We start from the raw sequence: 12,560 nt of genomic DNA on the forward strand, positions 1-12,560 counted from the left end.
TCTGCAAACAAACGAAATTTAATTTCAATTTGTCAAAGCCACACAACCCAACTAGGACATCCATCCACCAGGCCACATTCCCGCAAATACACACACGTGCGCACCTACCAGCCGTGCCAGGACATTAGAATTTATCACATAAAATATAATTCGTTCAAGTAAAATGCTTTTACATTTCGAACGATGAAAAGGTCCCGTGGGAAATGGGAACTGGATTGGAGGAGGGAATGGGTTAGGTCCGTCCGAGAACCATTTATAAAATATGCATGGGGCATAGATTTATTTTGTATGCGACGATTATAATGCAAATGCCCAAACATTTTTGACAGCACTCCAAAAATGGTTTTCCCCAGCCACAGCCAGGCAAAAAGTATAAAAAAGCACAACAACAAGGGAATGAAATATTTATGTGTTAAATCCTTTTGCGTGGCGACTCCCCACATCCCAGGTTTGCGGTCCAACGCAGGACAATAAATAATAAAATCACTAACTGGTTTCGCTATGCATATGGTGGTTCTGCCGGCTATGTCCAAGTCGCTGGTGTCATCATCGATAGCAACATCGACATCCATATCCATATATCCACAACCCCATCTACAACGACATTCACATCGATGTGGCGTCCTGGGAGACGCTTACCTAAATCATAGTCGAGCGAAAAGCTTTTGCCATAAACCCCAACATATTGACAGACTCGAAATCGCTTTGATATCTGCACGGTGGGTGGTGTACAATGTACAGGATGCAGGATGGTCCAGAGGTTGGGCACCGAGGGTGATGCTGCTTGGGGAAATCAGTGGCGGCGACAAAGTGAATCGGGTACACGCAGCGCAGCACAACCCACGGATATCCTCATCCACACATTGACTACATATCCCTTCATATCCTAGTAGCAGCCTGTGAACCGGGACGTGTCTATAGTGTCTAACAGTATTTTTTACGTGCCGTTATAACACACTTTCCGAAAACTTAATTCCGAATAAGGTAAAAATTGATTTTAGAATTGGTAATTATTATCAGGCAGATTAATAAAATAAAATAATACAACAGAATAAATTTTACATTTGTTTGTATTTTTTGAAATAAATTTTTCAATAAATATTTTTTAATAAAATATAAATAAATACTTTAATTCATTTAAAAGAAATATATCAACTTTTTACTATAAAGCATTCACATATTTTTGTATCCTCAAAAATAAAGTAAATTAAAAATTTTGATTAATTCAGAAAGAGTAATTATGCTACTTGACATGAAATTTCAAAAACCATCTTTGAATCTAAGAAATAATGCTAAATTTCTCACCTCTCACATCTACAAAGATCTTAAATTATAATTTGAATGTCGTGTTTCACTATTATTAAGTTGATTGCTAAATGCCGACAATGCAAGGTACAAATTATGTAATTGCAGAGTTCGTTTTCAGACAGAACTGATGCTTCTATATCCTTGCAGATTCTTTCAATACGTGGAAAAGTGAATCATTGCTTTTCTATTTCCTAATTGATTTTCATTATAAATGAAATCTGTCGTTTCGATCTGCAAAAAAACTCAGCACAAGTAATCGATTGCTTTTTAATTTAATCCCAATAAAAATAAAGTTTAAAGGGAAACCCACTTTGAAACAAAACCTATATTGTTGAGATATTATGAAAATTATTTACCTACTGCCAAAGTACATTCAAATTTAAAATGCATGCATGAATGAACTAAAGAACGAAATAAAATACAATTTATTTGCACACTAATTGCATTAGATTTAAGAAAGCTCACGGTAGTCTGCCTGCTCTTTGGGACTTCTTTGAGGTGTTGGCCGTAAAGCTGCCAAGGCAATGGCAAAACAAATTGGAAACTGCCCGTTTGCAATTAAAGTCGCTGCCATTGCGAAGTCCCATGGTTACTGAGCGACTCCCCCCATTAAAGTTTCTGGCAGCGCTTAGTTTTCGGTTAGCCGGCAACTTCCCGCTGAAGGAAAAGCAAAAGCAAAAGCAAAACTTTTGATAATAGCACAGCAGCTGAGCAGAAGTTGATTGTGTATCTGTGTACCTAAGCGAAGTGTGTGTGTAGGTTTCAGGGTGTGAGGGAATCAAGTCAATGAAGCCAAAACAAATATAGGGAAAAGTTTTCCAATTTTCGATTGCCAATTGTGGGCGATTTTTTTTTCATTTTTTTTCGTTGAACTTGCTGGGGGAATACGAGAAAGTTGCTGTGCCATTTCGAAACTAGCACACATGGGTGACAGCTGTGTGGGTGAGTCCTTTTCCGTTCTAACTTTATTCCAGAACCGAACATGCAAAATAATTTGGAAATAATTTTCTTAATTTTGTTAATTGAGACTTTCGTTGGCTATCTGGCTAAGTAAATGCCGAGACAGGGTCGTTTTGCTGAGATATATTCAAATGGTTCGCCCTTCCCCTTCTGCGAGGCTGCAGCTTTCAGCTTTAACTCTCGCTTCGACGGCAAACTTTTGCTTTTTATACTACAACTAGCGACCAAACTTTTCCCTAACGCAGTGCACCAAAGTTTTTCCACTTCAAGTGCAAGCGACCCGAGGAGGAGCCCTGTCAGCCCATTCCAGCCGACCAGCAATGGAACAGGTCCAAATCCCCCCACCATCCACCACCCACCACCCACCACTTTTCCTTGACAATACAAAACTTTTATAAGTTTTCACTTGCCGGGCGAACAGAGAGAACGGAAAACCCTCGGCTGCAACACAGACTCAAGTTGACTAAGTTGGCGTCTTGATGTCCATTTTATTTGCAGCAACTGTGCAATTATTTATGTGGCACGGCTACGGCATATATATGGTTTGTGCCGGGAGTGAGCATACAGTGCTTGCCACATTCCATTTCTCATGCAACGACGGCGGCACTTTAAAGTTGCCATAAGTGTTTGTAATGCGCTCGTTACATTTATTATTGAGTGGCTTTGTCGCCTGGCAGACACCCGTCGAACAATGCACCCGACAGCCAGGATTAGGTTTCGGCATGGCTCACCGTCCCGGCCCGCCCCGCCCCGCTCCGCCTCGGATCCGCCCCAATTCCATTTGAATGCAGAGCGCGCATGTTGCTTCCGAGCGTTTTTGGCGAAATTCCCCATCACGTGGCCCGTAGCATACTTATCCGGGCATCGCCAGGAACAGCCATAGGAACTGTCAGTCGGAGTGGGGGATTGTAAATGCATATTTAATATTTTCATTTCATTGAAACCAGCACGTAGTCAGCCGCTGGTCGTCGTCCACCTGCCTTCAGTGCCACTGCATGCTGATTGAACCCACTCCCCAGTCCTCCCCGCAGGCAAATAATTGATACGTCTTTTAATTAAGTTTCCCGATGAATATTGCCCGGTATGGTCTAGTGCGAGAAATGAAATAGGTTTTCATTATTTTATATTGCGCTAAGCGAAGTTTTGCGAAAGCTTTTTCGTGACCTCCGTCGATCGGGATATGTGCGGGAGGACATGCATTTTTCATTAGACCACAACACTTCGAGCCAGTCCTTGCCCGAGAATAAAGACCAAAAATAAAGTTTGCACTCGGTGCATTATTTAGTGGCTTGCAAATGAATGAACACCACTTGCCTTCGTCGCCGTCGGCCACGCAATAAAGTCACCAGAATAGCGGCCTATCAAACAAAGTCACTCACTTCCATCCCCACAGCTCACAGCACAACGATTTGCATTTTCATATCTTTGGTATCTGAAACATTCTCGCCGAAGCCGAGCCTTCTGGGCCAAGTTGGCAAATAAAGCCGGCAGCATGGGTTTATATTTACGCTCCGCTGGTTGCGAAGATATTGCACTTTATAAATCATCGGGGAAAAGTCAAGTCCTCCAGCACGTAAAGTAGACGAAAAATTTGCCCTTTGTCGAAACAAATAACCCTTTAAGGCCAGGTCCCTTGAAATAAATTGAGCTGGTTTTATTTTACAATTTTGGCATAAACTCTGAGTGGAATTATATATGGAATATAATGTGGACTTTAAGGAACGCAGCTTTGATAAATAATTTCATTGAAGACTCAGAAGGGGCTCTTTTGGAATAAAAATAGTAATCACCAGCAGGATGACTTGAATAGCTCTGAGTTTCCTTAAACCAAGCCAATATATTTTTATTCAGTTTATAAAATGAATGAGAAATGGAAAAGAGTATTCGAGGAGTACAAACTCCTGATTCTAGGAGCTTTAAATTCGTTCCTACTTCCTCCTCATTTGGCTTGGACATTTTGTGTTTGCACGACTGTTTGATTTGGGCTCACTGGAGCCCCGATTCGTGTCTGATTTCTATTTGGTTGATCTACTTTTCCATGGCTGATTCGCTTTTTACAGCCGAGCATTGGGTTTGCTTTTGGGCACTGCCTCCACCGCCACCGCCACCACCACCAGCACTGGCACTGCCGCTATTGTTGTTGATTCAAGTCAAATTGCATCGATTTCGACTCCCTGTGCATCCTTAGGAGATCCTGGTTCCGGATTGAACAGAGCCGGGACGTGATACATGCTGCCTGGCAGCCACTGATTAGAGTGTCGAAAGAGTTCAATTTGCCATCGAAGCAGACCCAAAGAATCGAGTCACACAAGTACGGGATATGCAAATGGACTTCGTGGCTGGGATTGGTATGCAGGATGAAGGACGCTAAGCCGAAGCTCGCTGGCTTTTGTAGGTACAACGTGCTCACTATTGGATTGGCAATTAAATAAATAAACAAGTACATAAGCCACTAAACAAACAAAATAGCTCACACATGGAAGCGTAATATATATATTTTTTCAGAGCTTTCTTTTCAATATTTACGCTCCCAATCAACAGCTTCTGAGTTTGCGGACAACGGTTCGCATACTTGACGTGATTAATTTATGACATTACTATCCGGCTTTTGGGCAAACAAGTCACGTGATTGTTTTCAACCACATTAGTGTAGTTTCCCTGATTCCGTTTCCGCCCCAACTGTCCTCAATTGCCACTTACAATTAGAGCGAGGATTACGTGAAAATGAGCCCACTCTACGGCGGGGCAGTAGGCCTAGGGGAAAAGTTCAGAAATCAATGCCGAAACAGCGAACAAAAAATCAAAAGTTTGGCTTAGCCAAAGTTTAACTTGTGGCTTTAACCCCTACTAATTGGTGTTTAATTGGATCTGGGCTTGGGGTCTGTGGCGAGAATAGCGTGGAATCCAAAGTTTTCCGTGCGGCCGCCTCGAATTCTGGTTAACTAAAAGCATGCTGCTGAAGAAGCATTCTCTAAGCCTGGCCAACCACTTGCCACATTTGCGCTGCATTAAAAATGCATTTTCCTGCCCCTGCCCCCGCTCCGCTCCTCCCAGCCAGTGCAGTGTGTTTAATAGTGTATGCAACAATGTGTGTGTGTGTGCAGTGAGTGAGTAGATGGAGGTGTAATGGTGATGGTGCGCTCGTTCTAAGGCAGCCATATAATTTGAACATCATGAAGTGCACTTATCAGGGCGGTTGGCAAGCACTGCAATAGATAAGCATCAGCTGAGTGTGTGAGCTTCTGAGAAGCGAGAGCTGGGACTGGAGCTCGAGCTGGAGTGGCAAGTGCTGGAGTGCTGGTGTGGCAAGTAAAGCTCCAAAGAAGGTGCTCAAAACTGCATTCTGTGCACCCAAACTAAATCCATCGGGGAGGAGGACTTACAGGCAGTGAGCCGTCCAATAAGGCATCCCTTTGGTTCCTTTAAGCCATTGCTTATTAAAACATTCCACGACATCCCTTGTGGCTTCGCTGGGTTCATACACTCGAAGAAATCGCCAACTTTGTCATTGCTATCTGTGAACACTCTTGTGTTCTATGAAGGTCAGTTCTATTCTGCATTATAAACATTCATAGCTTGAATAAAATTTAATAAGTAGTGTTTTTTTTCAGTGCCTGAATTACTTTCCGAAGCAGTTGCCTTTGATTGCCGGTCGGGCACCGCGTCGTATGATTGTTTTTAGCTTGGCTAGTGCTGGGAAAGCTGGAGGACACGGCCAAATTGATTTGTGCACGTGCAACGTTAGCTAATGAGGCTCGGACCCTACGGCGCAGTGGTCTTGGTCCTGGTCCTGGGACGGCACTGACACTGGCATCCTGAAATGTTTTGCAATCGTCGCTGACATTCTGCATTTTCCCTGCCACTCTGTGGCCCTGTCCCTCCCGACTCCTGTGAAATGCTGTGGTTGCAACTGACAGGCTGAGGGTGGAGCGTGTATCCTGCTGGACATCTGCCAGGTCACTCTGGTTGCCATGTCGACTTAATTAACAACATTACAGCATTAACACACACGCCCATTCGAAAGGATAATTGTATGGGGGACGGGAGCGGGAGTCTACATTAAAGTTTTATAATAAATCTAATGGTCAACAAGGACAAAATTGTAATTTTGTTTGTTTGCTCAAATGACAGGGCGGGCAAGGACACTTTCACCAATACAGTCTGGGACTACGACTCGGATTCAGATTCGGGTCGTGCCCTGGGTGGCTCTCCTTTGTCTTTGCAATGTGTGACACATCGTCTAATGGTGCATTCGTGCATATGAAATTGCTGTCAACAAAGGGCAGGTCTCGCCGGTCAACGGGACTGGTGGGGGACTTCCGCCCGCTGCAACCGCAGAATGTCCTGCCCTAATGTGTTTGCCAGGCCAACCAGAACCCCACCAAAACCACAACCCAAGCCCCAGCGCCTGCCCATCTCCGGACGGCAATTTCTCGGTCTCGGTCTCGGTCTTAGTTATGGCAATCACGATGTGACACATTTACTCTTGTCAGGGCCTTTAAAAGTGCTTGGGGAAATCAGCGTTAAATCGGAAACTGAACACCCCAACAGCCAGCCACAGCCGAAAACAAAATGAGCTTGGTGGGAAAAGTGTCGTCGAAGCGATTGATAATAGCCACTCCCACTCCCACTGCCAGCCAAGCGCCCACCTGCCGGCCCTGTGGGCGTGTCTGATTACGCACCTGGGACTATGTACAAACATAATTTTTTATGTGGCAATGAAATCAATGTCAGTCAGTTGACAGATTTCGTTTCCATGTTTTCTGGCAGTTTAAAGTCCTTATAATTTGAGGGGATTTAATAGTTTCGTTCTGAAAGTTGAGATTCTTTGAAATTGCATTTTTCATAACAGTTTAATATTTTACATTCTATATGTTTTATATGTGCTGTCTCATTTTCAAAAACTCCTTTAATACGAATATTGCGAATACTACAATTGATAACAATTAATTGTCACTTGGGTGGTGTTTATTCCTGCCATACTATGAATCTATATAAACATAGCAAGTATAAAAATATTACCTTTTTTATTCAAAATGGGATTTTGGATAAAAGTCCCTTCACCTTAGAATACTTTTAAAAATATTCACTTCCTAACGTATGACACTCTTTAAGGTTTAAGCCCATGACCTTTTGTAACAATTTAAACAAATTAAGGTTGAATATTTCATGTTAAATGTGTGAAACTTAAACATGGTCAGGTCCTGCCGGCCCCCGACACTCGGCTCCCAATAGATTTGAGGTGGCAGCGTTTGGGCCAACCCGAGCCGCACAATCCGGCTGGAGAGATTTACAAATTGGCCAAGATTTATAGTGGGCCCACAGAAGCGCTCTTCGCTGTGCTTAAAGTTTCCAGAGCTCGTTGGGAAATGGAAATTAACGCCGGGACAACAGCCCAAACAGCTGGGTCCTAACCGAGCAGGACCTGTCTGGCTCCAGTCTGCCGTCCTGCCCGCTCCCTGTGCTTGGGTTTTTTGTTGGGCTCGGTTTTTCCGGCTCGTGTGCCAACTGGCACCTGCTAAAAAAGTTGACGCTGTTTTTGGGGGAAGATGTCCAGGTACACATACCTATACCTTAACTACAGTCTGCTGTTCGACGCGACGGCTGCCGACTAATCTGTTAATTTATGTTGAAAAGTTCAAGGAAGTTTCGGAGCGCTTAGCAAACAAATTGCAATAAATTATTAAGAATATTTGCACACAACACGGGCGGTCCTTTGAGCCTGGCTAAGGCTCACAGTTTTTGTGCATTTCATTAATTTATGTTTCGCTGGCTGACAGAAACTTCTCACCACTTGTGAGGGGATAATTTGATTTCTCCATAGGACAACTTTAGACTGCCAGGAGGCGAGATTCACACGCAAAGATAAACACAACGAACCCCCCTACCTCGTGCCTCGTGCCCTGTGCCACTTGCCCTTTATCCTTTATCCTTGCCCTTGCATGCCCTATCCCGCGTGACACGGAGCATCCAAAGTGGCCAACGAAAAGTTAAAATGTTCTTATGCATAAGTGATGTCCTGGACGCTCCGTCCTCTTTGCATGGCGCTTTTTCGCTTTTCGGCTGGCGACAAAGTCCTCACGAAGCGCCCGCATTGCAGTTGTTTCCGCTTCGCTCCGTTTCGCTTTACTTCTCTCGATTTTGGCTTTGCTATTGCTGTTGCTCTGCCTTTGGTCCTTGCCGTAATTTGCCGTCCTTGCCGGGACATGAAAACTTAATGACGTAATTAACTGTTTGCGTTTGCGCTACAAGCGACAATGGAGTCGTGGAGCGTATACGTAACTTAAATCGCGCATACGCCCGAGTGGCGGATGACTTAAGCCGAGATTTAAACGCATTGCATGTTCCGCTTGCAGTTTCCCAGCCTGCCATAGCATGGGGCTGGCTATGTGTTACTTTATCACCGGGAATCTGGCAAATGGCGTGACACGAATTTCCGCCCGGAACCCAGCGAGAAAAAAATTAACAGAAAAATGGTAAAAAGTGATCCCAAAGCAAATAGAGCAAAACACGGCTAGCTAGTTCTGTGACTGGCAACCAACAGGAAATGGCTGTAAAAACAGTCGAGCTCGAACTTCCAGCCATACAAATTAACTTTGATGACTTGGCGCAAAAAGCAGTTACCCGGCGCGATTCCATTTCCGCCGCTTAACGTCATTAAAAGCGCTGAAATTGAAATTTCGGCCAAGTGCTAACTTCCAAGGCAACCGAATACGAGTAAAAGTAGCAACCTCCCACGGGCTTAACTCGGCTTGGCCGAAAAATGGGAGAACACCGCCTCGATTGGCAGCTGTTTTGGAAAATGAAATTGTCAACTGCAATTAACTCCGGTTAATGCATCGTTCGGATGGAAAATGACAGGCCAGACAGCTTCTGTCAATCTGTCAGGCTCGTTGCGGCAGGAAATGCTGCCATCCTGCCAACCCATTAAAGGCTCACGCGTCCTGAAGGGCTGCGGCAAGGACAAGCAACGCCTTGGCACGCAGCTCTCAGACATGCATTCGCCATTTGCTCGCCTTCCACTCGCCACTCCAAGTTGCACATTTAAAGACTGCGGCGGCGACTCGAGAGTCCTTCTGCCTGCTGATGGTCCTTCAACTAACGCACCTGCTCACCCCCGAGCACTTTCGCAAATGTGCCTCACATAAATGTGTTTTTGCTTGGCTGCAAATTAAATAAACCCCAAAGATTATAAACTTGTGACGAAAGTGAAGCTCGAAATTAAGGCCAAAGGGAAAAAAGTGCGCAATTATATTTTTTTTTGTTAGAGGAAATTAAATAACTTCTTTATAGTTATTAAGTGAGGGGTTGAATTTTCGGTTTCAGTTGCTTAGCTCTCTTTAGGAATTTTGTTAAGCTTCTGATTAAATACTCCTTCTATCGTAACATTTTTATACCCTTGCAGAGGGTATTATAATTTTGGTCAAAAGTGTGCAACGCAGTGAAGGAGACATCTCCGACCCTATAAAGTATAAATATTCTTGATCAGGATCACCTCCTGAGTCGATATGAGCATGTCCGTCTGTCCGTCTGTCCGTCTGTCCGTCGGTCCGTCTGTCCGTCTGTCTGTTTCTACGCAAACTAGTCTCTCAGTTTTAAAGCTATCGAGTTGAAACTTTGCACACACCCTTCTTTCCTTTGCAGGCAGTATATAAGTCGGAACGGCCGGGATCGGTCGACTATATCCTATAGCTGCCATATAACTGATTGATCGGAAATGCCATAACTTTGGTGTTTTTTAAGTTAGAGGGTTGGGAGTTTCTACACATGTTATATTTGACCAAAATATCTTATGTACAAAATTTCGTAAGGATCGGCCGACTACATCCTATAGCTGTCATAGAACGATCGAAATTGGCATAACTTTGGTGTTTTTTAAGTTAGAAAGATGGGATTTGGTACAGATTCTATTTTGGGGAAAACAATCTGATCTGCCAATTTTCATAAGGATCGGCCGACTATAAACGATCCGCTATATATCTAATAAAATAAGTGGCGCCACCTAGCGGACTGCGACTGAACTGCAAGGGTATATCAACATCGGCTCCGCCCGAAGTTAGCTTTCCTTTCTTGTTATACCCTTGCAGAGGGTATTATAATTTTGGTCAAAAGTGTGCAACGCAGTGAAGGAGACACCTCCGACCCTATAAAGTATATATATTCTTGATCAGGATCACCTCCTGAGTCGATATGAGCATGTCCGTCTGTCCGTCTGTCCGTCTGTCCGTCGGTCCGTCTGTCCGTCTGTCCGTCTGTCTGTTTCTACGCAAACTAGTCTCTCAGTTTTAAAGCTATCGAGTTGAAACTTTGCACACACCCTTCTTTCCTTTGCAGGCAGTATATAAGTCGGAACGGCCGGGATCGGTCGACTATATCCTATAGCTGCCATATAACTGATTGATCGGAAATGCCATAACTTTGGTGTTTTTTAAGTTAGAGGGTTGGGAGTTTCTACACATGTTATATTTGACCAAAATATCTTATGTACAAAATTTCGTAAGGATCGGCCGACTATATCCTATAGCTGTCATAGAACGATCGAAATTGGCATAACTTTGGTGTTTTTTAAGTTAGAAAGATGGGATTTGGTAGAGATTCTATTTTGGGAAAAACAATCTGATTTGTCGAATTTCATAAGGATCGGCCAACTATATCCTATAGCTGCCATATAACTGATTGATCGGAAATGCTATAACTTCGTTGTTTTTCAAGTTAGAAGGATGGGACTTTCTGTGCATTCTAATTTGGGCCAACTTATATGATCTGCTAAATGTCATCAGGATCGGCCGTCTATATCCTATAGCTGTCATATAACTGATTGATCGGAAATGCTATAACTTCGTTGTTTTTCAAGTTAGAAGGATGGGAGTTTCAATGGATTCCTCTTTTGGCAAAATAATTCGATTTTCCAAGTTTCATAAGGATCGGCCAACTATATACGATCCGCTATATATCTAATAATATAAGATGCGTGGCGCCACCTAGCGGACTGCGACTCAACTGCAAGGGTATATAAACTTCGGCTCCGCCCGAAGTTAGCTTTCCTTTCTTGTTTTTTATTAACATTGTAAGGGAGAGAGATATTTGAATCCTTTGAAATAACAGACTGAATCTTTTTCAAAATTTAAGGAAGAAACAAATTTCCTTTTATTAAAAAGTTTTAAAATTTCTATGTGATCCTAACAATATGGAAAAAAACATTTTCTCGTAGAGCTCCACCCAAAAAATTTTTGAGCAATTTATTTGTAATATTACAGTGCAAAAAACGAAAGCTAAAAGCTAACGAAACCGACTTGCAGTTAAGTGGCAGCTTAGAATATTACAATATACAATATGTACATCGCAAAAAGACCACTTATTATTGCAAAACTTTAAAAAGTTCTATCTATACCTTTTTAAGTTACTGTAACTTGCCACCGATTTAAAAAATATAGTTTTAAGAAAAACTAATTTGAAGTTAATGTGAGCGGTGGATCGCAAAACAAGTTAATCACGAGGGCAATAGACAAGACTATAATATTAGAATTACTGAAATTAAGTAATATCCCAACCTATTAGCTACTTTAAATTTTTGTATGGTACTTTTATGAAAAACTGTTCATGTCCCTTCATCATATAACGGAAAAATGCACAATTATATCTCTTCATATGTCAAAACTAAATTTATGACTTTTTAGTTCAGCCTGTTATTTAAGAACTACAAACAATAACATATTTTCCATTTCCCAAATAAAAGGACATTTTAATTTTAACTATGACATTATAGGAGTTTTATTTAGCATCAGGATAAGGGAAGGATCAGTCGGATATTGTGTAACAACTATTAAAAACTATTAGCTATTTAGGACTAATTTTTAGCAATCACTTGGCCTGGCAGCATTTAGCTCCGGTTTTGGAGGCGCACTGGCACTGGCTATTTCCGGAGCAGCTTCCTCCGCACTTGCCGGCCGAACATTGGCAGTCTATATGGATAGAGGATTGATTTAATTAGCATTTTACTTGTTTTGTTTCTAAGGATTAACTTACTGTTTCCGCATCCCTTGCAAGGCATCTTTAAGAGTTTCGGTTGGTGGTGGTTGAGACTGGTAGTTTAGCCGAGAAGCTTTGAAACTTTTTGATGTTGTATGGTTGTAGGATCGGGCTTTTTATACCCGCTTGTGCCCCGCCAATCGAGGCTGATAAGATAAGAAAGCCGTGTGCAGCTGCGCGCAGTCAGCGCGCGCAAAAAATTGTTATGCTTTTTTCCGCCCGAACTGATAAGCCCATTTGCACACGCTGTGATAAGAAATTGA

The 12,560-nt window shown here is 42.7% G+C and overlaps 1 protein-coding gene across 1 annotated transcript; it reads right to left on the bottom strand.

Annotated features, from left to right (window-relative positions):
* Nucleotides 1–12,014: 12,014 nt before the first annotated feature.
* LOC26514434 (metallothionein-2) lies at nucleotides 12,015–12,521 on the bottom strand. Its single transcript, XM_014905434.3, has 2 exons — nucleotides 12,295–12,521; nucleotides 12,015–12,230 (listed from the first exon to the last, which is right to left on the bottom strand). Exons 1-2 carry the CDS (start codon nucleotides 12,317–12,319, stop codon nucleotides 12,130–12,132), a joined length of 126 nt encoding a protein of 41 aa, XP_014760920.1. The 5' UTR covers nucleotides 12,320–12,521; the 3' UTR covers nucleotides 12,015–12,129.
* Nucleotides 12,522–12,560: the final 39 nt, after the last annotated feature.

This window comes from Drosophila ananassae, chromosome 2L, assembly GCF_017639315.1.
Source record: "Drosophila ananassae strain 14024-0371.13 chromosome 2L, ASM1763931v2, whole genome shotgun sequence".
Classification (NCBI taxonomy): Eukaryota; Metazoa; Arthropoda; class Insecta; order Diptera; family Drosophilidae; genus Drosophila; species Drosophila ananassae.